The 25,273-nt window shown below is 40.3% G+C and overlaps 1 protein-coding gene across 5 annotated transcripts in view; it reads left to right on the forward strand.

Moving 5' to 3' along the window:
* Positions 1–25,273, forward strand: part of DST (dystonin) — a 313,286-nt gene that overhangs the window by 225,715 nt on the left and 62,298 nt on the right. For 4 of the 5 annotated variants that reach the window (XM_075707064.1, XM_075707065.1, XM_075707066.1 and 1 more), the window contains 11 exons: positions 1,226–1,355; positions 2,948–3,147; positions 4,589–5,084; positions 6,063–7,537; positions 17,596–17,757; positions 18,890–19,060; positions 20,322–20,488; positions 22,697–22,856; positions 23,113–23,439; positions 23,614–23,698; positions 24,815–25,056. In XM_075707064.1, the coding sequence (XP_075563179.1) occupies positions 1,226–1,355; positions 2,948–3,147; positions 4,589–5,084; positions 6,063–7,537; positions 17,596–17,757; positions 18,890–19,060; positions 20,322–20,488; positions 22,697–22,856; positions 23,113–23,439; positions 23,614–23,698; positions 24,815–25,056 (3,615 nt within the window). The remainder of the gene's footprint in view (positions 1–1,225; positions 1,356–2,947; positions 3,148–4,588; positions 5,085–6,062; positions 7,538–17,595; positions 17,758–18,889; positions 19,061–20,321; positions 20,489–22,696; positions 22,857–23,112; positions 23,440–23,613; positions 23,699–24,814; positions 25,057–25,273) is intronic. The other variant, XM_075707068.1, reaches the window with a different exon arrangement.

Genomic DNA, 25,273 nt, shown 5'->3' on the forward strand with positions numbered 1-25,273 from the left:
TGTTTCTCTTCAGCAGCCGTGTCACGCTTGTTAAGTTATATAGCTGCACAACAGTCTCCTCCCTCCTTTTAAATTGATACGAGAAAACCACTGAATCAGCAGTAGGCTTCTCTCCTGTTTCAGCATTGGAGACGTATGCTTCTCTAGCAATGAAGGACAATATTTACACATGTAAGGGTTCATCTGTGAAGGGAAATGTAATGGATAGGGAGAATTCTTTCCTTGCCTGTGACTGTGGATAAACAAGGACAGAATCTGATTCAACTGAGGTACTACTTTTATATTTGGTGGGTCACCCTTAAAAATTAACCTGAACAGCTACCAACTTTCCTCAGACTTGGATAAGATTCAGTCCTAGAACTCAGACTAAATGTGGAAGAAAACAAGCTCCTTACTTTTTAACAGAGTATGTGCAAAGCTAACATGACCATCTTACCGTCCGGTGTAGTAATCGAAGAGTATCCACAGATAGTTGGAAAACTGAGCGAGTGCACAGGCAAGAGTCATCCTTCTGATGCAATTGGACCTTTTACTAAAAGTTCTAAATCAAGCACAGGTTTATTCAGTGTTGATTTTAGTGGGTTTTGGATAATTAAAATGCAGCTCCACGGGGAAGCTTAAGAGCCCTTTGCCATGCATAAGGACTGTTCGCTTCTGTCTGTAAGAACAGCATGAATTAGGAATTGCTGGGGCATCTCTGTCTCCTCCTAGGTCTACACTTCAAGCTATGGCGCTCTTTAAACTATAGTTCTAGATGATCTAACAAGAAGCAGTCTATCTGTGAAAGCAGGACTTCCACTGAGATAAATGAGGCTACGCCACACTCCTCTCTGTTGGTGTGAGCTGGATTATTTCTGCTGTGAACTGTACCATGCATTAGTCAGTTTGCCCTCTGCACAAGAACAGATTCCAAGTGTATGTGAACATGATCGGACCTAGTGGATCTTATTTATCTGAATTCTTCTAGTTTTGTCACTTGTTCAAATTAAACAATAATTGTTATTATTACTATAGTTTAAATCTGTCAGGTTATGTCTTCCAAAAAAATTGACCAGCAACATATGCCATTATAAAGTGTTTTGAGATTCATAGCAGAAAAGTAGTATATAAGTGCTAGATGTTTATTGTTTATCTCTATGCTTGGCATCTCAGTATTATGGACTTCAAACTTTACACTTTACCATTCTTCTTTAGCCTCTTACTTATTTATCACTTGAATTTGCAGCTTTTTGAAACTGAATTAAAGCAAAGTGCGAATAAAGTGCAGGAACTAAAGGACAAAGTGACAGAGCTGTTGGAGAAGAACCCCGACTCTCCTGAGGCACCCAAGTGGAGACAAATGTTGGATAAAATAGGTACTTCAGTAAAGCTGTGTTACAGCTCAGACTGATTTGGGAGTTGTTTTATTATAAGCTTTTTTAATGTATTAGCAACCACTAGTATTTTTAATATCCTGCTCCCTCCTACCCCTTAAATTCTGTGGAAAGAACTCCCTTTACAAGCTGGTGGATCTGGAGTAATTCCACTGGTGTCCATGGATTTTGAATTTATATCAGTGCAATTGAGAGGGGCTATAGCTTCACTCCCTGTTTGAGAGCGCTTTATCTTTTTCAAACAGTGTGCAGCTGAAACTTGACTAGTCAGTTATTGTTCCAGATACATACGTTCTTCTTACAAAATATAACAAATTAGGTTAATTCTAATTTCATGGAAAGAACAGTTTGAGTTGTTGGTAATGCTTTTTCTGCATGCTTTTTTCCCATGCACTAGTAGCCTTTGTCATTTTGTGGTTTTGGTGGCTTTTTGCCATTTTCTAAAACCGATTCCATAAATTTTGCCAAAAAAATTGGAAATGACTGTGTTTGGACAATACATTTTGAGATACTGCGATACATAATTTTCATGAGCTTTTAAAAATTCTTCTTAGATTTGTCATATTTTAAATAAATCATAGGTCAGTCTTGTTTCATACTGATTGGCATTTCTATAGCTACACCAATAATACTTTTAAAGCTGAGAATTTTTCCCGATCTGTCCTGTTTGTAAGTGAAACTCTGAAAAGTTTAAGTAGCAGGTAAGGTCTCTGAGAGAACTTGAGTAGTATTGAAAGGGAATTAATACAGAATGAGTAGAGGTCAAAGACAGTGAAGTAGCAAAAGAAACTGAAAAAACACAGATAAAATTCAGGGACAAGGAGAGTTAGCAAAATATCAGAGCTGACTGAGGAAGCACTGACAGTATGATAGAGGGAAGGGGGAAGTTACAAGACTGTGTAAGACTCAATGGCTGCTCTGGAAGCCACTTGCTACAAGTGGAAGAGACCATAGATTGGCCTAGGTGTGAATCTAAGCTCATGCAGTGCTTTTGAAATACCTGTGTACAGAAGTATTCTCATTGTCTGTCATTAGGTACCTGGTTTAGATGTTTAAATGAGGCAGTTAATCTCCACAGGCTCCTAATAAAGACATTTGAAGGAGTTGTGCTCCTTCAGAGGGCTGTTCAGAGTAGAAGCCTAAATTAGGGCTTCTGCTCACCCTTGGAAAGGTATCTGTTTCTTTTTACTGAATAAGCAGGAAGATTTGTCTGTCTAAATCAGGCACCAAAGTTATAACTGAACACAGCCCTTTGGCTTTTACATCATTTGAGACCGAAGCCTAGCTTGAGTGGTATTTTGCTTAGTAATATTCTAATCCAATTTCATTACATGTTGTATATTCATTGCTCTAAAAATTCTGCACGTGGCTGTGCTAAACTGCAGACCTTCATCCAAGTGTATATGCATCTGACTGTTAAAAGATGTATTTGCCGAGTCACTGCAATAAGGCATCTGGAGTTAATCAGCAAGAAGCCTTATTAGAGAGCTCTGTTTATGTTTCATATATAGTCTGCTGTCTGACAACCCATCTGCTAGAACATGCATGCAATATGTTAACATTATCATTGTTAGATTCCAAATGGAAAGAGCTCAATCAAGTTACATCTGAGAGACAACAAAAACTAGAGGAGTCTTCAAATTACCTGACTCAGTTCCAGACAGCAGAAGCTCAGTTAAAGCACTGGCTTGTAGAAAAGGAGCTAATGGTCAGCGTGCTGGGACCGCTATCAATTGATCCTAATATGCTGAATACACAGAAGCAACAGGTTCAGGTGAGTAATGATAACATGTGTTATTGATTTCAGTTTCTTCTGGTTTTTTGCTATTAGCAAAGTACTATTTTGCATTTAGATAGAGTACAGCACAGTTAGTGTGAGCTATTACATTTGTTTATCAGCAAATATCAGCTTAAGTCATACTTGACTACAGTAATTACAAGAAAAAAATTATCGTAAGAGTGAACAGCTGAAGGAAAAAAATGTTGAGGAGTTACTGATCCTCTGATACATTTTTGTGTTTTGACCATACAGTGGTTTCTCTGTAGTCGAATGAAAATGTTCCTTTGAAGTTTTATTAATTTGAGTGTGCATGCAACATTTTATGGTCAGTCCTCATATACTGTCTATGCTGTAGAACTAGCTTTTTGAGATTTTATTCACTTGACTGTGCCAGTAGCTAATAAAAATATGAAGGCAAGTGAAATGCAGTACTGTGAATAGATATGGGGCCAAGAGTGTGAAAGACAGAATAAAAAAGTATAGTGAAAAGGTGGAGTATTTTACTTACGGAAATACAGCAAACTGCAGACAAAAGAAGCAACAGTTACATCAGACAAAGTTGCAGAACCTATAAATTTTAGTTTCAAACATTTCTATTGCTGCCAGTTATTTTAAACTGTGATGAGAAATAACATTTTTATTTTGAAAACATATTATTAAAACTGGTATATCAATATTGATTGAATTGAAGTGTTTAAAACATGAACTGTGTTCTAATACTATGTGAAAATTACTTGATATTGGTTTGTAAGTGCTTCAAAAATCTAGACAGCTGGCATAAGATTATCACGTATCACTTAACAGTCCTTAATAGTTAAACCTAATTGACTTAAAAAGAAAGGGTTTGGAATGTTCTGTAAAGTAAAACCATGATACTTGTCCCTTCTTCTGCAAGCACTATGACTTACTGTCAAAAAAACCCCAAAACCAAAACTGGGAACCAGTGATGTAAACTTTAAAGGTCTTACAGTACATGTTCAGTCATTTTGTGAATTATCCAAATATTCTCTGTGCTATAATAATACATTGCAATATTATGTCAGAATACACCTTCTTTGAAGTTCTATCTTAAGACAAATATTGAAACTGTCTAGGAAAGAAGACTGCTTGAAACTAAACAGCTCTTATTTTACTTGGTACGGTTACTTAATTACTGTAGTATTAACAAAATTCATTGTTTACTTGTATCTGCTGATTGAATTTCTATTAGATGATCTGTAAATTAACCTCATTTTTTCTGCTTCTTTGATGTAAATGCTTGGAAACAACACAGTTGATGTGTAGATGACACAGTTATTTCACTGGCTTTTAAAGTTGGAGATTGATTACTCAGTAAGAGAGCTTAGCTACAACAAACTCCACAGAGTTTTGTCAGAAGCAATTTGCTTCTTTTTTTCATGAGGTAAATGCTTTTTAAGTTTTTCTTTCTTCGCAGATTCTGCTGAAAGAGTTTGACACCAGAAAGCCACAATACGAACAGTTAACTATGGCTGGTGAAGGGATTCTGAAGAGACCTGGTGAACGTTCACCCTCCCATGAAATTGTAAAAGGGCAACTGGCAGCTGTGGCACAAAAATGGGACAGTCTAACTGGCCAACTGAGGAACAGATGTGACCGAATTGACCAAGCCGTTGTGAAAAGCACAGAGTATCAAAATCTACTCAGAAGTCTGTCTGATAAGCTAAGTGCCTTGGATAGCAAACTAAGCAGCAGCCTGGCTGTGAGTACACAACCTGATGCTGTGAAACAACAACTGAAAATTGCTAGAGAAGTGAAGGAGGAAATAGAACAGGAAATGAAGAATATAAATGCAGCTCAAGCTCTTTGTGAAGAGCTGTCAACACTGGTTGGAGAAGAGTATTTGAAAGCAGAACTTACGAGACAGTTAGATGGCATCTTAAAATCATTTAAGGATATTGAGCAAAAATCAGGTTAGTATTTATTTAAAGATAAATAGTAAGTAAGGCATAAAGTACCGCATATAGTCTCGTTTGTCTTTATAGAGATGTTGAGTGAGCTGAGCCTAATGCCAGCTTTCTATCCAGTCCAACTCCCAGGCATTTGTACATTAGAATTCAGGAGAGTCCCCATACCCTGAAAAGGTAGAAACAATACTTGGGATCTCTAGTGAACAGTTTGGGAGAGAATTTCAAGCACAACAGCAGGGCTGCTTTTCTCATCTCTTCCTTCAGGTGCATCTTCACTGAATTAGAATACCAAAAGTGGATGCTGTTCATTGAGCTGCCTAACTGCATAGGTGCAGAGTGTAAGCCAAAATTGTAATTTTTAGGCAAGTACCAGTTAATGGCTTGGTGAAACACAGTAGTAATTGTATAATACTGCTTGTGACAGAAAAGGGCCAGTAGTCTGCAGCCTTCCCTTATCTGGTGAACAACAGAACTGAGCAAGTAATACACTGCAAGCACTATCATACTTCGTTCTCCCTAACAGCCTCAGTTTTAGTTTTTTTAATTTCCTCTGGTCACGAGGAACTTCAAAGGATCTCCCTAAGAACACATATTGCTTGCAGACCATGAGTTATACACTGCTAGGCTAGATTACTTAATATTCCCTGTGCTTACACTTTGTAATACCATGAAACATGACCGTGTGTTTTTTACCCCCCGAAATCTTCCTGAATAGGATTCATGTATAGACAGATTGGCTAAGCTCACCTCATTTAATTCATGCCCAAATGCCTTCACTGCTCTGCTGTAGTACAGGCACAAGTCTGTCCCTTGCAAGAAACTTGGTTGACTTGGTTGTCTTCCAGTCAAACACCACATACTAAGGACCAGCTTTCCTTACATTAATGATCATTCATAATAGAATCAGTATCAGTTATTATTTCTTCACTGAATACTAGCGGGTTCTGATAATGAATCTCTGTGCTGTCTTATCTTTTGTAGATAACCATGTTCAGCAGCTTCAGTCAGCATATGCTGCTTCTCATCAGTTCCAGCAAATGTCTAAGGACTTTCAGTCCTGGCTAGGCAAAAAGAAAGAAGAGCTGAACCAGGCTCGTCCTGTATCAGCCAAACTTGACACCTTGCAATCACTAATTGAAGAACAGAAAGATTTTAAGACGACCATGACCGATCAGATTAGTTCCTATGAAAGAATTGTTGCAGAAGGAGAAAGTATCTTACAGAAGACTCAAGGAGCTGACAAAGCAGCGTTACAATCCCAAATTGCAACACTCAGAGGTGACTGGGATGAAATGAATAAGCAGGTGAAAGAAAGGCAAGATAAATTAGCAGATTGTCTGGAGAAAGCCCTCAAATACAAGCAGCATGTAGAAAATCTGCAGCCATGGATAGACAAATGCCAAAGCAACTTGTGTGAATTAAAAGTTGGCATAAACCCTGTTGAAATAGAAAATTCTATTGTTCAGGTGAAGGCCTGGCAGAAGGACCTGGATAAACACCATGGGATGGTGGAGCTGTTAAATAATACTGCTGAAAGTTTGCTCAGTGCAAGTCAGACAGATAAAGAAATCGTTCAAGAAGAAACTAAGGTGCTGAATCAGAAAGTGAATGTAGTCACAGAACAATTACATAAGAAGAGAGAGTGCTTGGAAAATATGGCACAAAGGCTGAAGGAGTTTCAGGAATCATCCAAGGAAACTGAAAAACAACTTAAAAGTGCCAAAGAGCATCTGGAAGCTCACGACTCGCTTGGACCTCAGTCATTCAGTAACAAACACCTGACGATGATGCAGGCCCAGCAGAAAGCCTTGCAGGCTTTAAAGCCCCATGTTGATTTAGCAAAAAAGCTTGCCCAGGACCTGGTGGTAGAAGCTTCTGATTCAGCAGGTGTTTCTGACCTTTTGCTCCAAGCTGAATCTTTGGAGCGAGAATACACTGCAGTGAACCAGCAGGTTGAAGATAGGTGCTCATTCTTAGAGACGAAACTTCAGGGAATTGGCCATTTCCAAAACAGCATCCGAGAGATGTTCTCCCAGTTTGCAGAGTTTGATGATGAACTTGATAGCATGGCTCCAGTGGGGAGAGATCTTGAGGTACTGCAATCACAGAGAGAGGACATAACACGTTTCCTGAAAAAGCTGGAGGATCTTATCATGAGTAATGAAAATGCTAATAAAAACTGTAAAAAGATGCTAGCCACAGAAGCTGAAGCTTCTCCTGATCTTGTTGGTATAAAAAGAGACTTGGAAGCTTTAAATAAACAGTGCAACAAGCTACTGGACAGAGCAAAAGCCAGGAAAGATCAAGTGGAGGGTACTATTAGCCGTGTTGAGGAGTTTTACAGTAAGCTAGAAGAATTTTCCAGTCTGCTTGGGAGAGCTGAAGAGCATGAAGAGTCACAAGGTCCTGTTGGAATGGAAACAGAGACTATTAATCAGCAGCTGAATACGTTCAAGGTAGGAAGATTTCTTTCTTACTACTTTAAAGTATTTTACCACAATGCAATTTTACTAAATGTCATTTCACCATCTTGTTTCCTCATGCGATCCATCTACCTTTTCTGTTTTTGAGAACTGCGTATTGTCTCTATTCTGATGTCCATGTATTACACAAACTTTGTTCTTCACTGTGGTGTGAGGTTTAGACTCCAGTGTTCACATACCAGCCCATATTCACTTTGCTAATCCAAGTCCTTTAGGTTTTTTCACGTGGGCTTAGGCATCAGCATATATAGGTTTAAGACCTTACCTTTTGCCGTTTTCTATTCTGCTACACTGGCCGGTTTTATCTCGCTGAATCCCACCCTTACCTAGAAACATCCTAGTAAGAAGAAATCAGGTAAGATAGAATCATAGAATGCTTTGGGTTGGAAGGGACCTTTAGAGGTCATCTAGCCCAACCCCTCTGCAGTGAGCAGGGACATCTTCAACACAATGAGGTTGCTCAGAGCCCCGTCCAACCTGACCTTGAATTTAGGGATGGGGCCTCCACTACCTCTCTGGGCAACCTGTTCCAGTGTTTCACAACCCTCATTGTAAAAAAATTTCTTCCTTATATCCAGTCTAAATCTACCCTCCTTTAGTTTAAAACCATTAGCCCTTGTCCTGTCACAACAGGCCTTGCTAAAAAGATTCTCCCCATCTTTCCTATAGGCCCCCTTTAAGTACTGAAGGGCAGCAATAAGGTCTCCCCGCAGCCTTCTCTTCTCCAGGCTGAACAACCCCAACTCTCTCAGCCTGTCCTCGTAGGAGAGGTGCTCCAGCCCTCGGATCATTTTTGTGGCCCTTTTGTTAAGGGCCTTTTATAAACGCCCTTTTATTTTGGGAGTTTACTGTAGCATCCTTATCCAAGCACTTTGGTGCTTCTGTGCGTAGCTTTTTTAATATGCCAGTTAGCAATCCTCATCCAGCTCAAAAAAAATGCATTGCAGTGATAGTGGGTGTAAATTGTGCTTTGGTGCTGAACTGAAGTACAGATAGTTGCTTGTTTTAGGTTACAATAAATGTATTTCCAGTGCTCGCTGGAAAGATTTGTAAATCCTACAGATGTAAGCAGTGTTTGAAAAAGATCATAAATCTAATGGCTGTATAGTAGCACTAAATATTCTGTGCTGCTTTGGTTTCATTTCAGTCTAATATTGATTCAGATGTTTGTATGACTTCTACATTAGTTCACAGTTAATCATAAAAACAAACCTTCATAGCAGGATTTGATAAACCGTGCTGTTAAAAAGACGACCTTGGGGAAAAAGTCATTACGTGCTTGGCCCAACAGAGGGTGCATTTTGCTTGTTTAAACTAAACCGGATTAGAAAGGAAAACTAAAACTGAAAACTTTAATCTGGGAATTTCGGATGCAAGTTACTATGAGTTTTGATGATCTTTCAGAATGCATAAATAGAGACAAAAGTCTTGAACAAATAGTTACATTATGAGGAGATTCCATTAGACTCGAGGATTAAAATTGTATGCCAGTCTGTCCTAACAAGTCTCTCTCGATTTAAAAGAGAAACAAATGGCTTTTCTTTGTATATGGTTAGTAAAACACTTTGGATATCAGAAAAAAGCAAAACATCCTGCTGTGATTGCTCTTGCTTATGCTGACTGTACAGGATTTCAGTTGTAGCCAGTTTGTGATCTCTGATTTTACCACACTGCTTGTGTTTTCAAACATTAGAAGCAACTTCAAGTCTTTGTTACTGCGTATCTAACTCTCTCTCTCTGTATAGTTTTTTCTGGCTGCAAAGAACAATACTTTCAGGGGGGAGCAGACAGTAGAAGAATCCAGTTCCCTGCGCGTTGCCTCAGTGCCGTACTTTGTCAGGGCATTGGCCAAGACACAGCAGCCGTACAATTCAGGAGTGAGCGCCTTCTCTGGTCTGTGCAGACCTGTGGGGAGATAGTGGCCCTGCAGCCAAAGAGCTTGTATGGTAAAAAGCCCCAAAAACCTGGGGAGGCGTAAAGGAGAACAGCAATAGCAGCATGTTTATATCCAGAAGTCTACTCCAGGATTGTATTTATATCAGATATTTGTCATTCTAGAAATGTGCTTTGCTCAAAGCAACTCTTTTAGGGCCTTGCTTTTGCTTATGAGTGAAAACGCTGTGCCATTAAACAGGAGGTGATAAACAATGAAAAGGTGAAGGGGTTGTTTAAATAAGTGAAGAACAAATGCAAGAATAAAGCAGCAGAGCGAGGAGCCTTCAAAGAAAGGAAATAGGCAGATCTGAACAGGAAATTTTAACTGGGGTGAGGGTGGTAGGTAGCAAAGGGATACTGATAGCAGGAAGATCAGGATCAACGATTGCTCTCCTAATACTCGGCATGAATGCTACTGGGGCACGGCAAAATTACAGTAGGTAATGTACCTCTGCATACTCTTTACCCTTCCAGAGAGCAATTTTACCGGAGGCAGCAAACCGTAGGGAGACCGGCTGCCACAAATCCTGCTCCACTCGTGGTGTATTTGCTTACATGTTTGTGCACGTACGCAAACACACATAGCCTGAAAATGTGGCTGTGGCCACAAAACCACAGTCTAGCTCCTTATGTCTTAGCTTCTGTGGTCAAGTACAATCAACTTCTGTTCCTCAAGAGTAAAGCAAAAGAGTTGTTCTTTGGTAGATACATTTATTCACGTGAAATCTTCACTCTCTTCAGGGAAGGATCTCGTGTAATGGGCCAGAGGTGTTTTTTGTGGTTTGACCAATTTTTATGTACAAAGGGTTAGAGCTTTGTGCGTGGTCTTGGCATGACATTAAAATGCATAGTTATTTAAAAAAAAAAAACAGGCTTTGAGTTGTATTTTTTTAAATACATATATATAAAATATATACATACACATACTTGTTTTATTTATATTCCTTCTTTGTAATCTTATTCCAGTCAGTATAGAGTGTTAAATTGAAAGTACTTATTGTCAGTGCTAAACTATATTTATTTACAATGCAGATAGAAAATTTACTTTCTGTAAATGAAAATCTCCAGTGGCGTTCATTTGAAAGTAGAACCATGACTCTTACTTCACAAAGTACTCCAGGAAGAGTATAATCAAATGAAGAATTTGTCTCAATTAATATAAAACACACAAAATTAATTACTAATTAACTCAGCTTTGTTAGACAACCTTTTTCCCCAGAGTCTGTATGCAACTCACGGATGGGTACTAAAAGGAAATTTCAGTAAATTAGGTCTGTTGAGGTACACTGAGTCTGCCACCTTTCTTCAAAAGCAAAGCAGAAAAGAATTGTGCACACAGGCTGAACAGAACGCCCTGGGTTTTGGGTAGCCACACAGTGCTAGGTTGTTTGTGGTAGGAGCAGTATTTGCAGCTAGTTTCTCTCTGAAATAGAGAAAGAAAAAACACAGAAGTTGAATTATTTTACTTCTTGAAACCCTTGCACAATTCTTTGTACTGCCATTAAAAGGCATTCTTCTTAGTAAAGCCAACATGGCACTGTTACAGCTTTCATCAGTATATGGTTCATTTGATTTTTGCTTTTATTTTTGGAACAAAAGTAGATGTAGTCGTTAGAGGTTGCCTTCTAATTGGACTTTATGGGAGTTTTTAGGTAGCCTCAGTATTCCTGCCAATGAGCTTGAACTAAGATTTTAATAGGCTTATGTTAGTTGTGTAGAGGGTGTCTGTCCTCTGATTTTCACTTTGAAGGCAGCTAATGTTGAAAGAATAATCAGAGGTTTCTCTTCATGCTCAGTAATAAATTCAAAGTGTTGCATTGCCCATGCACTGGTTTACAAACCCTGGAATAAGATACTAACCTTCCTTGGGATTTACTACAGTGAGGGTCTGTGTTGAAAAGCAAAGGTAAAATAAGCAACTGCTTAAACTTTTTTTTGAAGTGTTGCATTTGAAAGTCACTACTGCACCACATGAATGAAAAGTCTTCAGTAGATATGGTGAAAAATGGTAACTTTTTAAAAATGTTAATAAAATCATTTTGGTGTTGAACAAATACAGACCAATTTCAGTTATGTGCTTTCCCTATAAAATGGTGCAGCACTCTGAATTCAGTAAGGATCTGTTTGTGGGTGTTCTGGGTGAGAATGACCACAGGTGACGGGATGTCAGAAAATGCTTTTCTCATGCTTACTGTTGTAGTATATGTTCTCAACTAGAGAATCCAGAGGTGAGTATCTGTTCGGCATAATTTTAATATGTTTTGGCTGCCTGCCAGAGAGGAGGAAGAAGAGAGAACTTGTCTCACATGACTTTAGTATTTTGATGTGTCGCTGACTGGGTATCAAGTAAAACAATAAACAAGAAGTGTGGCGCATTTGTATTTCTCACATACAGCGTATCCTGCTCGCTGCTTAACTCAGAATGCTCCAGCTGATTGTAGTTAATGCCCGATGTTAAGCTGCAGCACTAGGTGCCACATGCCGTCCTTAAAGTGAGGTCTGAATTGTCACTGTAACTGACGGCTGCTGTCACAAAAGCAGGGCAGGTCTGGTCATGAGGGGCATGGTTTCTACTGGTGCAGAGCAGCCTGGTCATGACGGCTTCTCCTGTCCTGTTGGCGAGTTACCTGTGAGTCTCCCAACCCTTCACCTACGCGATGATGAGCTAGAAGCGTAGGTGCAAGGTGTTGAACAGTATTTAAAAGATGTAAATGTCCAAACCCTGAATCTTTGTCCTGTTAGGCTGCTTACGTGCTGCTCTGAGTCCCGTAAAAAGTGTCTTCCAAATACAGATAACTTTTTCCAACATGTTAAGGCCTGTTTCGGTGGGAGCGGGGTGGCTCGGCTCTGCCACGTTCCTCGGTCGGTGGCGGTCCTGTCGGACGCTGCCACCATAAGCTGTTGCCTCAGAGCCAGGAACTGAAGGGAATCAAACCTGGACGGAACGTCTCTTTTTGCACGTCAGATGGAGTAATATGTAACTACTCCAGGATTCACTAAAGCCGGGTTTGGGGGATATGCGAAATAATGGAGAGAGAAACCTTCACGTGGAAGCGTCCATTTAAAGGCGGCTTTATCGGCCGGGGTGGTCTGCAGGCGGCGGTGACAAGCGAGGCGTGTCGTGACCAGCGTTTCTGTGGGGAAGGCGAGCCGGCCGGAGCGGCGTCGCCTCGCCTCGCCTCGCCTCGCCTCACCTCCTTGCCGCGGCGTCGCCTCACCTTCCCGCGCCGCGCCCGCCCGCCGGGGGCGATGGCGGCCCCTCCGCGCCGCCGCCCCCGGCTCCCCCGCCGCTCCGAGCGGGCTGGGGCGCGCGTGATGTCAGCGCCAGGCGGGCGGCGGCGCGGCCCTGCCCTGCCCGCCAGCGGCGGAACCGCGAGCGAGCGGCGAAGGCGCGGGGGGCCGAGGGGAGGCGGCGGCGGCGGGGCCGGGGAGGGGGGGCAGCCCCCAGAGCGGCGCTGCGGCAGCGGCCGGGCCGGCAGCAGATGCTGCCCGAGGAGCGACGCGGGGCGTTTCCGAGGGCTCGGCGCTGGGAGGGCGCCGCCGGGGAGCGGGGCGAGCCGGGGGGCTGGACGGCCTCGGCGGGCGGTGCGCGCCGGCCCTCGCTGAGGGGGGGTTCCCTCCTTCGCCGCCTTCTTCGCGGCTGCGCTTCGGAAATGAGGAGGAAGGAGCGAGGGCAGCGCACCGGCTGCTGCTCGTAGTCGGGACCTGCCGCATGTAAACCTGCCGTGCCTTCGGGGCGACGCTCGCCCGGCGCTGCGGTTGCCTTACGGAGCTCTCCGGGATGGTGCCGGGAGAGCCGGCCCTAAGCCGTTTGTTTTCCGCCCGTCTGCTCGAAGGACGCGTTGGCTTGGCTGCTAGAAAGTGATGTTTTCCTCTGGGACTGGCGGAGGCACCACGGACGAGCCTGGTACAAGAGGAGGATAAGCTGCCTTTCGGATCAAGGTTATTTATAGCTACTGCCAAAAAAGTAAAGGGCTGGTTTATTATTCTTACTGTTCTGGATTTAACTTATTCCCCCCCCCCCCCCCCCCCTCAAGATTTTCACCGTGCCTTGGTCTGGACCGTACACAGCCACTGTGGATTCCGTCTTTTTAAGCTGCCGCACCATGTTTTATTTATAAAAGGAGATGGGACTCTGCAAACCAGTTAAATGGATTACAGTTAAGCCGTCACCTACAGAAGATAACGTGCTGCCTTCTGTAACGCTTGTTCATTTGGAAGGCTTAATCGGGAGATTTCAGATACGGATTCTGACCTGGAAAAATAAATGAAGCCTTCCATGGAGTGTTTGAAATATTTGAGCCACTGCTGGGTTTTGCTGTACTTTGTTTTTCTGTGACATTGGAAGATTTCTGTTACTTTCTTACTGAAGCACTTTATATTTTAGAGGGGGGGGACCTCGCATCCAGGTAAAGTTGCATTTAAACCGATGCACTGATTACGAATGACCTCAGCCACCTCATAAGTTATGATGTATATTTTGTATCTATGCATCTTATGCTACAGGCAAGTTTACTATAATTCTTCAGAGTGCTAGTGTTTTTTAAACCTTTCCCCTGTATCCATGCAAACAGAGGTATAGTGGTGTACTTGTGCGAATACTTTCAGGATGGGGAAGCCACTTAGCAGGCCAGACTGTCTACGTCAGAATCCTCCATGTGTTGGCAAAGGGGAAGAAGATGAAGATCTAAATATTGAGGACTGCTACGTTCCCCAGAGGTCCATCTATGACACTGTGCGTCTGAATGAACAGATCGATTCAGGCTCCAAGGGCAGCCTCTCCTCGAGGCATTTCACGGACCGGACCTTACCCTACAGTCACAGAACACTGGACATCAGCACTTTGTGCTCCAATGGTGCCCTTACTTCTTCCAGTGTTTTTGAGCTCCGAAGCCGTGACGCTAACAAGTTAGATGAAAAAATGATCTTTGACGCTCTCAAACTGAACAGTGATATAATTCGGACAGCTGGGTTACCCAAAGCAAAGTCTCACACAGAAAAGAAGGAGCATAGGCGATCGTGGAGAACGTTTGTTCCGCCCAACTTTTCGGATTACACGAATAAAAGTGAATCCTCCTTTAATGAAACTGCTGATATGTCAGATACAGCTAGATTGGGCAAATGCAAATGGGGTACAAATTCTCTTACCTCAGAAGAGGATGATTCTGGTTTATGCAGCCCTCCAACAGAAAGGGAAGAAAAACAAGATACACTGTTATCAGGGGAGCAAGCTCAAATACGAAGTTTATCTTCTGCAGAAGATATCCATGCAGTAGGTCAGTTCAGACCGTATTTCCCGGCAATTTGCAGAGAGCAGCAAACCCCACTGCTTGCCAGCAGTAGTGTCACTGTCAAAGAAAGCTGCAGATTGGCTTTGCATGACATTCTACCCTCTGGAAAAGTAAAACAAAACAATGCGCAGACATATGAGAGCGATCAGGAAGAGATGGGGGGAAAATACTCTCACTTACAAGGTTTCAAAGAGAAAACTCTGTCACATGAAGACTCTCTTCAGAGTGATGGAAGAAGTATTTCCCTTGACAAAAATGAAGTGGAAAATGCGTATGAAGTTCACGAAAAAACTAAAACACGAGTCACAATGGTAGAGAAGGATTATGTGGATGATGCATGTCATCGTGTAGATGTTTATTATGCAAATGTTGCTGTAAATACTAGTGACTTGGATTTAGCAAAATACGAGATTTTATCTGATACAGAGGAATCCAGTATGGTGCGTACAGGCTCAAATGAAATGGCATTTTCTGATGAACAGCTTGAATTAGATAGTACTGTAAACTGTCCAAAAGCTATCCCAGGGAGAAATAAAGGCAGTATCTGGACTACTGGCATCCAAGAAACCTTGGATACAGTCTGCAATGGCCTATTGTCTAACAAGGTAATTTAAAAAAAAAAAAAAAAAAAAAAAAAAAAGGTTTGTGAAACAGTTGTAATGCAGCCTTAAAGATGTTTGTTTAAAGCTTTCTGTAAGTGGTGGTGTTGTCGCAAAAATACCATTTTTTATTAATTCGGCGGATGCCGTAAGCAGTGTCATTTGCACAGCAGACATGGGACATCCAAAATAGGTGAGACGGTCAGTATGAATTAGGGGCAAATTCTGAGAGGGATGATGACTTCCAGCTGTGTGGGGCAGGGTTATTTATTGCCCAGCTGGCGCCTGTTACTCCTGATGCGGAGTGTCTCCTCCGTGCACCCGTGTTGGCGCTTGGGGTTTTGTACGGAGTGTGGTTACGGGCAATGCCATTCTAGGGCAGCTACGGCCCATGTGTTCTGCCCGAGCAGCCTTACTCATCAAGGTATGAGCAACAGTATCAGATCGTTGTGGTTTCCAGAGCAGGCAGATTAAAGGCTCACCGCCTCTTCTGAAAGCTGTCTTTTGCGTTTGCGTGCCAGAAAACAGATCTGACGTTACAGTAGTATTTTACGAGCGCAGGATCTTGCAGCACTTTGCGAGTGGTGGATGAGGTAAGAGAGTAAGAAGTGAAGCTTTGTAATAAGGAAAGGGTGTTTGTCGGGTCTGTAATTTTTTTCTTCCCACTCTGGTTGAAATCTGAGATACTTCAAGCTTTGTTGCTAAGTTGTTCTGGTAAACTTTGGCCTCAGCAATAATTGTAATTTATTTTAAGCTTCTCTCTGCAAAGAATGCATGCGTTTTTAAAGGGCAGATTATGGAGATCAGTCCTCTCTGTGGTAGGACGTTGCTCTCAAAAGATGAGGCTTTATGGCACATAAAAGAAGAATTTGTTATTGATTCTGTGTGGAAATATTATTCTGCCTCCTCCCTACCCTACAGTCAAGAAAAACACAAGCGTTTTCCTTTTTCTGGGAGCAGCCAGCTGGTTACACTCTCTCACTTTTCATGTAACCACAGTCTTACAGTTTTCAGGGATTTTTTGTCCGTAGGAAGAAAATTCTTAGGGGTGCTTAATTTATTTTACCCCTGGTGTCTAGTGTAGTTGCTCTCGCTTCTAGATTGACTTGTCAAGCTGGTGGAAGCGTGCTTAGCCACCTGAGGTCTGCTGCTTTAAAAGCAATCACTTGCCACACTGTGTTTGGTGCAAAAGAGGAGAGTCACGGGTATGTTCAAAGTGATCCCCGCTTTTCAGGATACGGAGAAAGGTTGCTTTGAATGCACTAAGTGTACACCAAAACTGCTACTGAATGCTGCTATAGAAATAGGAGGATTTAGGGTCAAAAGTTGAGCATTCTTTAGCATTGTTTATTCATTGGTTATTTTTCACTGGCCTGTGTAATTAATTCAGGGGCTTCAGGCCATTTTCTGATCTCATTGACACCGGTGTCAGTGCAGCCTAATGCAGCTGAATACAAATGGAGATTTACATTGCTGTTGCTAATGGTAATAATCTGGCTCTGAAAAAGCTTAAATACCTGAAAGAGTGAAATAAAGCAAACAGAAAACTGCTCAAAATGCTGTTTGCAAGACTATCCCTCTGAATGAAAACCCATTCTCTGGGGCGTCTGCTGGGATATTGTCTCAACAGCATCTGTAGTGCCTCCTCCTCACTTGTTACCATTATGTTCTCCTCAAAACTACCTTAAAATATCTCTTCCTTCACTGCTTCTTTAACTTAAAACTTTTGCTTTTGTCCTAATTTGGAAAAAAATGCCCAATTGTGTCTCTTGGTGCGTGCTTGTGTATTTATTTGAGGACAACTTAAAAATCTTCTGTGCCATTTTTTGGTAGATTTTGTAGATAGGTAATTAAACAGATAGATGAGTTTCTCCGGTCTTGATTTTTTTCCTCTATTAGTTCTCACCCCTGCCTGCCTCCCCACCCCCAACTTTCCCCCGCTTCTCTCTCTCTCCCTTTCCTTCCTGTCTAAAACTAGTCATGGAAATGTGCATCATTTTCCCTTTGTGGTGTATTGCCTTTACTCTGTTTAGACTGAGTGTACTCTGTTTAGATTTGTTAATTTTTTTAGGAAGGTGCTGATGAGGAATGGTTTCCTTTCTTCTAGACACTACTTTTCAGTTGTTGCATACTGTGATGTAAACACTAGATGCTTTTTATGCCAGAAGATATGATGTTTCATGTGTGTCTTGGGTTTCAACTGCAGGTATTCCAGAAAGAAGAAATTGAAACCCTGCAAGTAAAACAACAGGAGGTAAATTGGTTGGGTCAAGGCCTTATTCAAAGTGCTGCTAAAAGTACCAACACAGAAAACCTTGAACATGACCTTGAAGATGTCAACACCCGATGGAAGACTCTTAATAAGAAGGTTATTATTTTGTATACTATTCTGCTTTTGTTGTGTTCTGCTTTTTGATTATTTGCTTGCTGACATCTTTCAAAGTACAGGAAATTAAATATTCACTAAAAATATGAATTATATTACTTTACACAATCACTTTGTTGATAATTCTGAGGATATGTTTTATATCACTAGTAGCCAGAGGTATTACTATCATTTATAAGGTTTTGCCAGCCTTTCTGTAGGTCTGTCCTGGATTTTTATTCAGGAAAGATTCCTCTAGGACTGTGTGTTCCTTCCTGCTTAAGCAGAGCAGGGAAGTTTGATAACCCAATCAAAGAGGTTGGAGTTGTGACACATTCATGGGAGAGGTAGCTATGTCATTTGTAGCCAGCCACTTTCATGCAGTTCTTCTTCAGTCTTTCTTCACATGTTTTTTCTGTCTGTTGTGTTTGTTCATGTACACTGCTGTACCTGCGCAGTGCACAGAGCTGTGATACAGCCCAGCTTTGCGTGACTAGTGGCACATTTCCATTATAGCACCTTAAGGATCGTATTGCTTGAGACTTTGGAAAGTACCACTGCTTTGGAAAACTGGCTGTAGACATTTTTCTGTGCTTTTGAAGAGTCCTCTTCCAGCAGTAGCTGCTGTTGGAAAGGGTGGGATGGAAGTAGAAATGGCATTCATTTTCCTCTGCTCTGTCTTCCTGAAGGAGTGATGCAGCAGAACCGCAGACACTTGTGGTTCACCTATTTGCCTTCTCCTTTCCTGTTTTTAATTCCCTTTGAAGGCATTATTGCCTCTTATTAAGAGTTGCTACTTTGGATTCCTGGCTTGGTCTTCTATAAGGAAAATAAAGACCATCTGAAACAAAAACATCATGTCAGTATACTTCATAATACTGTAGCTATATAAAACAGGAGTATCTCTTGTAAGGAACTACTAGAGTAGTCTGATTTACTGGGAGTCAGCCTCTTCATTGCATGCCTGTAGCCCCAAGAGATTAATGCTAAATTGTGCCATAGTGCTGTTATGAATAGCTAGGAAAATGAGAGTATTTGTTAGTGATGTTGCCAGATGTTCTACACATTTTGGCTACTTATTTCACGGAAATAAAAAGAAAAGGTGAGTACAGTTCAATCCTCTACTTTTTTTCAGGTTGCCCAGCGTGCTGCGCAACTGCAGGAAGCCCTCCTTCACTGTGGGAGGTTTCAGGATGCCCTTGAATCTCTGCTTAGCTGGCTCACTGATACAGAAGACCTTGTGGCTAATCAGAAACCACCATCTGCTGAATTCAAAGTTGTGAAGGCCCAAATACAAGAACAGAAAGTAAGTGAAATGCATGTAGAATATCTCTCCTTCCACTGGATCAATGAGAATAAATTCCCAGTCTTTGGCAAAGCATAAAATCTGTTCAAGTGTATTATATTACATTGAAGTGTGCTGAGGTGTTTAAAGCAGCCATCTGTTTGATACTCAAGAATCTGTCCAGGCTTGGGAGAAGTGCTCATCTTCTGGGACATAAGACAAAGAGTGGCACTGACTCACAATCTGAGCTCTGGTTAGAATTATTAACACTATCTGGAAAGGATTGTTAAAGGTCCTTTGGAAAAAGAGAAAGCATAAAATCCAGTGTTTGGCCATTTGGAGAGTAGGAAATAAAAACTGGTACATTTTCAGTGTAATAATTCCAAGGTAATATTGCAGATTACGGACTTGAATACTTGGCTCTTGATCCTGATTGTGATCTGATTGTTGTTGGTAGTAAGTTGGAATGCTGTTGGGAAATGGCCTGTGCTAATGTGGAAACACTATCAGTGCTGTCAACTTTTGCTAATTTTTATAATGGTTATAGAAAAAAAACCCACAATGTAGCTCATGAAACATACAGTCCATGCAGTTGGACTGCGTGGCCCACTGCCACACAGACATTTAATATAAAGTTATGGTCAATACAGGTTGTCATGTTGGGATATCTGGAGAGGCAGTTAATGTTACCAAAGCCAACTAGAGAATGGAGGAAGGGAGAATTTTAGACAGAGGTGTGCTTTATTCTTCATGGAGAAGTTGATTTACTGGACTAGATCAGTCAACTCAATTGTATCTCAAACAAGTGATGAGTCGATTATACAATAGTTTTTATATTTCTTTTCCTATCTTTATATATATCAGAATTATCTTTGTGTTGCCAAATCTAGAAGGGCATGCAGATTTCTCAAAAATGGTCCTATAAAATGTACCAGATACTCATATAAATAGCTTGTTTCCCTCAATGGTGTTGAATAGAACTTTTTCCTCTATATGTTTACTCTTCAGGCTGCCATAGAAACCAAGGGGATTGGTTGGGCTTGGTAAAACTCTGCTGTTCATAGCAAAACAATTGAGAAACTAAAATGAGCGTGTGTTGGGGACGGGACAGGTTGGTGTGTCTCTCTTTGATTAGCATTATTCACACCTTCATCACAATATAGGCATTGCTTTTTCTTTTTTTGCTTTAACAGATTTTCAAGAAGTCTAGCTCCTTCTGGTTTTACACTTGTGTTATTACAATGTTTCTTAATAACCTGGTGCCCAATTGCTTTCTCTATAGCTTCTCCAGAGGTTGCTGGATGACCGCAAGCCTACCGTTGAGGTAATCAAACGTGAAGGGGAAAAAATTGCAGAGTCAGCCGAACCTGCTGATAGAGTGAAAATCTTGAAACAGTTGAGCTTCCTGGATAGTCGATGGGATGCATTGCTCAGTAAAGCTGAAACAAGGTATTTGAAATTCTTTCATAGATTTGAACAAATGTAGACATAGCATGTGATAGGAGATTAGAAGCAGCGTGTGGAACTTTGTAGAGTGAAATCTTGTTAAGTACTATCATTCTTGTTATTACATTGTATTATTGTGTCTTGATGTTGATATAATAGGTCCTCTGAAGAAAAAGTGGGGAGAAGTGGCTTCAACAGACCAAAAGTTCTTTAAAAAAGTTTAGCCTAAGATGCTACGGTCTGCTAGGATTAACTGCATATGTATCTTCTGAATATTTTACCTCTGATAGTTCATTAGAATGTGAGTTTCTTGATGCAAGAACCTTTTTTGCATAGAATCAAGTCCAAATTTTACACTTAACAAATAATAATGATGTTCCCTTGGGACTTCAAAATTCCGACATGCTGCTACAAAGAGGGGGTACTCAACTATTCTTCCCCTTTTCTGTTTGGTGTCATCCATATAATTAGTTTCTACAACTTAGAGATCCTCATACTGTCAGTTGCTGATGTACTTATGCAAGGTGCTGAGCCCTCTTAGTTCTCAAGGAGAAAAAGAACCGTCAAAGTATGTAGATATATTCTAGCAACACAGAAAACACTGTCTCTTAAAGACATTGCAGTCCAATTTAAGTTCCAATTTAAAAAAAAAAAAACCCAAAATACACAGTATCTGTGTATACACACATATAGATTTATGAGTTGTTGTCGATGTATAAAATACCTGGAAAGTTATGAACTGCAAAGTGTCTTTGAAGAAGTCTGTGTTGAAGGGGTTGCTGAACATGTTTCCTGGGTGGGGATTTGAAAAAGGACAGCCTTGTTCAAAGTAGGGAGAAGAAGAGCGTGCATAAGAGGTGGCCTGAAAAAGGCATATAATTGAGAACGAGAAAGGACTTGGAAAGTTGAAGAAAAGGAATTTCAGTGAACAGTGAAGCTTTACAGTGAAGAACAAATGGATGTGTTGGGATTTAGGTTGTCTCTGTTGTCTCGTACTCCTTCTGGTAGCCTCTTTTTAGTTCCTTTACTCTGAACCTCTTTTGTTACCTCATACTAATAATATGATCATGTAATTAGTAGAGTCAACCACTAATAGACCATTATTTCCTCTTTCTTTTTTTTTTTATTGAAGAAATCTGACTCATTAGCTGGGGTGAATGCTAATGTCATGTTTAATTTAATATTATTCTCCCAGTCTTGTGAGAATTAATTAAAAATCAAATTGCAATTTTTTCCAAGCCATCTATTAGCCACAAGCTCATCTCCATTATTCTTTGACTGGTCTCTAGAAACGAAGAGGAGTTTTGAGGATGATTTTGAAAGCCACGTAGAGTACTTCACTGAGTGTTCTGTTGCTAAGTGTGTCAAGCCTACCTTGTTTATAAGCCTTGGGAAGCACATATAAACATAGTTTTTATGTGGAATGAGATCCCCATTTGAAAGACAAAATTGTGATGTTTTTCACGTAGAGCAAATCTCTTTTAAAAGTCTGCTTGAATGAAATCTGTTCCACAGTGGTTGTAGAGAAGAATATTCTGTAACGAAAAGCCTTCTCTGAAATGTAAAAATCTGAAACAGAAGTGTTTTTTTATTTTGGAGGTCAAGTCTCTGTGCTTTATTAACATTGTCTCACTAACTTCATTGAGAGCTTTTATCCAGAACAAGAGATGCAAAAGTAGAGCCAAATAGTTCTGTTCACATCATTGAACAAATGTTTAAAGATATTTTACAATGCTGAGGAAGCATGACAGTATGTTCTGGTTCAGTAAAGCCTTTGACTAACTTTAAAACATGTATAACAGTCAAGGGAATGTAACTTTATGCTTGAAGACAGCTAGAAACTTGAGAGCGATCCTAATTAGGTATAAAACAACGTTTTGCTGAACTGGGTGCTAGATTATTTTTAGCAAAAAGTATATAAATAAAGTGATACTCTTTTTATGTGCAAAACTTGCATATTAGCTAAAAGAGTTTCAAACAGCTTTGGAGGTGGTTTTTTTTAAATTTTATTTGATTTTTACTTTACCTTGTTTTTCATTGAGTGTCATGGATATATTTCTATCATTTGGTGACTGGTTCCTACAATAAGACAGAATTCTTTCTTTTTCTTATTTTGTGAAGGATTCAAGAGGCTTCCCTCCCCTCCCCCCCCCAGCTATTTCACACTTACTTCATCACCAAAAAATAATCTTTGTCTTGGCGTGTTGATAGGAACCGTCAGTTGGAAGGCATCTCGGTGGTAGCACAGCAGTTCCATGAAGCTCTGGAGCCGCTGGTGGAGTGGCTGACCGCCACAGAGAAGAGGCTTGCAAATGCAGAACCCATTGGAACGCAGGCCTCCAAACTGCAGCAGCAAATTTCTCAGCATAAAGTAAGATACAAACCACACGCTTGCTTGTGACATTCTTTTTAGACCCTTCTGTAAAGTACAACACAACTGGCAAAGCTGTTGCAGTGTACCTGTTTTACCATACTGATTTTTTTTTTTTTTTCTGTAATTTGAGTTTTATATATTTACGTTGGCAATACGTCCTTTTACGTTCAGTTTTTATTGGGTTCCACTTACATTTCTTTTATGTTTTTCTGATTTTCTTTTCCATTATTCTTCATTATTTAAAAAAATATAGGCCCTAGAAGATGATGTCCTAGCTCACAATAAGAGTTTACATCAGGCCATTAGCACTGGTCAGTCTCTAAAGACTATGAGCTCCAGGGAAGATAAAGATATGGTGCAGGAAAAGCTAGATTCTTCTCAGGCCCGTTACATTGAGATTCAAGAGAAGAGCAACAGCAGATCTGAACTTCTCCAGCAAGCTTACAGCAATGCTCAGATTTTTGGGGAGGACGAAGTTGAATTGATGAACTGGCTGAATGAAGTCCATGATAAACTGAGCAAATTGTCAGTCCAAGATTGCAGCACAGAATTGCTTGAGAAACAGCACTCTGAACTACTGGTATTTTGATTTCTGTTCATTTATTATTTAATTAATTTTTAAATTTGATTTATATTTCCATACTTCATTTATTTTTCATTAATATGTTTTGTTTAAAATGCCAATAGGCTTCTTCCAAATAAAAATAATATAATTTGTTATGTCTGTGCTAACACCAATGGCCTTTTCTCTTAGGATCTTCAGGAAGAGATTCTTCTTAGAAAACAAAATGTTGATTTGGCTATACAAAATGGCTTAGAGCTTCTCAAGCAAACAACAGGTGAGAGCTTATGTAAAACTATGATTCATCTGGCTTTTTTTCTTGTACTTGTAAGTACTTCTGAGAAAATTAAAGTGGAACTTGTAAATATTAGTCCATATTTGCTGGTTAAAGCAGTCATAGTTGTTTATTTTAATAAAGGTTTGAGGTCAAAGTAGGTTATGTTTTTGGGCCAGTTTGGTGAGCAGAAGTCCTTTTTTGCCTGTAGAGAATTTGGCCCTTGAATCCTTTACTATTTTTAGTGGAAAATTATTTTAGTGAACCTGCATTCCATTCCTAATAGCAAATTATGGACATTACTGGTAACGGAGGGCTGTTTGGCAGTGGATGCAGTCAATTCCCTGCAGGCATTCACAGATGAACGAGGTATTAGACTACCTTTTACTGCAAGAAGAAAGCTTTGTCCATTGGAGCTAATACTGTGGGAAAAGTTGCATTCCAGTTGTACACAACATGTCTGTTCTGTAGATCAACATCTGTCCGGATTTTCCAGTACTTCTGAAGTTTTTGACCTCTTCAAGATACACATATGGTTGGGGGCAAGAGGGTATCCTTTTCTGTTCCAAACTTAGATATTATGGATAGCCTGTGACGAAATCTGAATACACACTAATAAATTGCAGTAGGTTGTTTTTATTTTAGCCTGTTGAGTTGTGCTTCAAGTGGATAGTAATGAGGGTGTACAGTGATGTCAAATAGTACTGTAATTGAAAATCTAGTTAGTATTTTGTTTATTTTTTTTCCTTACATTTTCAGTAACCCTTTTATAATTTCTTTTTGGCCTTATAAGAAGTACTGTGAATTTAAGGGTGGATTTTTTTAAAGAACTTTTATGTTAAATATTGGATCTAAGTCCTTACTTTCTAATAGTTTAGTAAAGCAGAAAAAAGACAGAAGGACAGAGCCTGAGCTGAGGTAAACTTTGTAGATCTGTAGACTTCAGTGATGGTAGGATAATTTACAACAGTAGAGGATTGACCTTGTCATCTTGTTTGGGTTATTTTATAAATTAAATACTGAGATTTCTGTAATAGGTGGGGTTTGGGATTTGTGGGTGGTTTTTTTTGCTTTTAAATATTTGTGATCACAGGACATAACATCCCTCTGATATTTTAGGTGATGAAGTTGTAATAATTCAAGATAAACTGGAAGGCATTAAAGTGAGATACAAAGACATTATGAAATTGAGTTCTGATGTATCCAAGACCTTAGAGCAGGCTCTGCAGCTTGCAGGTCAACTGCACTCAACTCACGAGGAACTCTGCAAATGGCTTGACAAAGTGGAGGTGGAGTTACTCTCTTATGAAACTCAAATATCAAAGGGTGAAGAAGTAAGCCAAGTACAAGAAAGACAAAAAGTAGGTTTCAGAACCTGTGAATTATTTATTGCTGTATGATTCAGTTAGGTTTTGTGTTAACTTATGTTTGGCATGAAGTTGTTTTGTGAATAACTAATTTTGGCATCAGATCATTTGACTAAATGTAACAGTAGTTAAGAATCAAACTCACTTTCCAGAGCCATCTGTTATAATCACTTAGAAATTGGGCTGAGGTTTATTTTTAGCACAAGAGAAG

The sequence above is a fragment of the Pelecanus crispus genome, chromosome 3 (genome assembly GCF_030463565.1).
Source record: "Pelecanus crispus isolate bPelCri1 chromosome 3, bPelCri1.pri, whole genome shotgun sequence".
In the NCBI taxonomy this organism is placed as follows: Eukaryota; Metazoa; Chordata; class Aves; order Pelecaniformes; family Pelecanidae; genus Pelecanus; species Pelecanus crispus.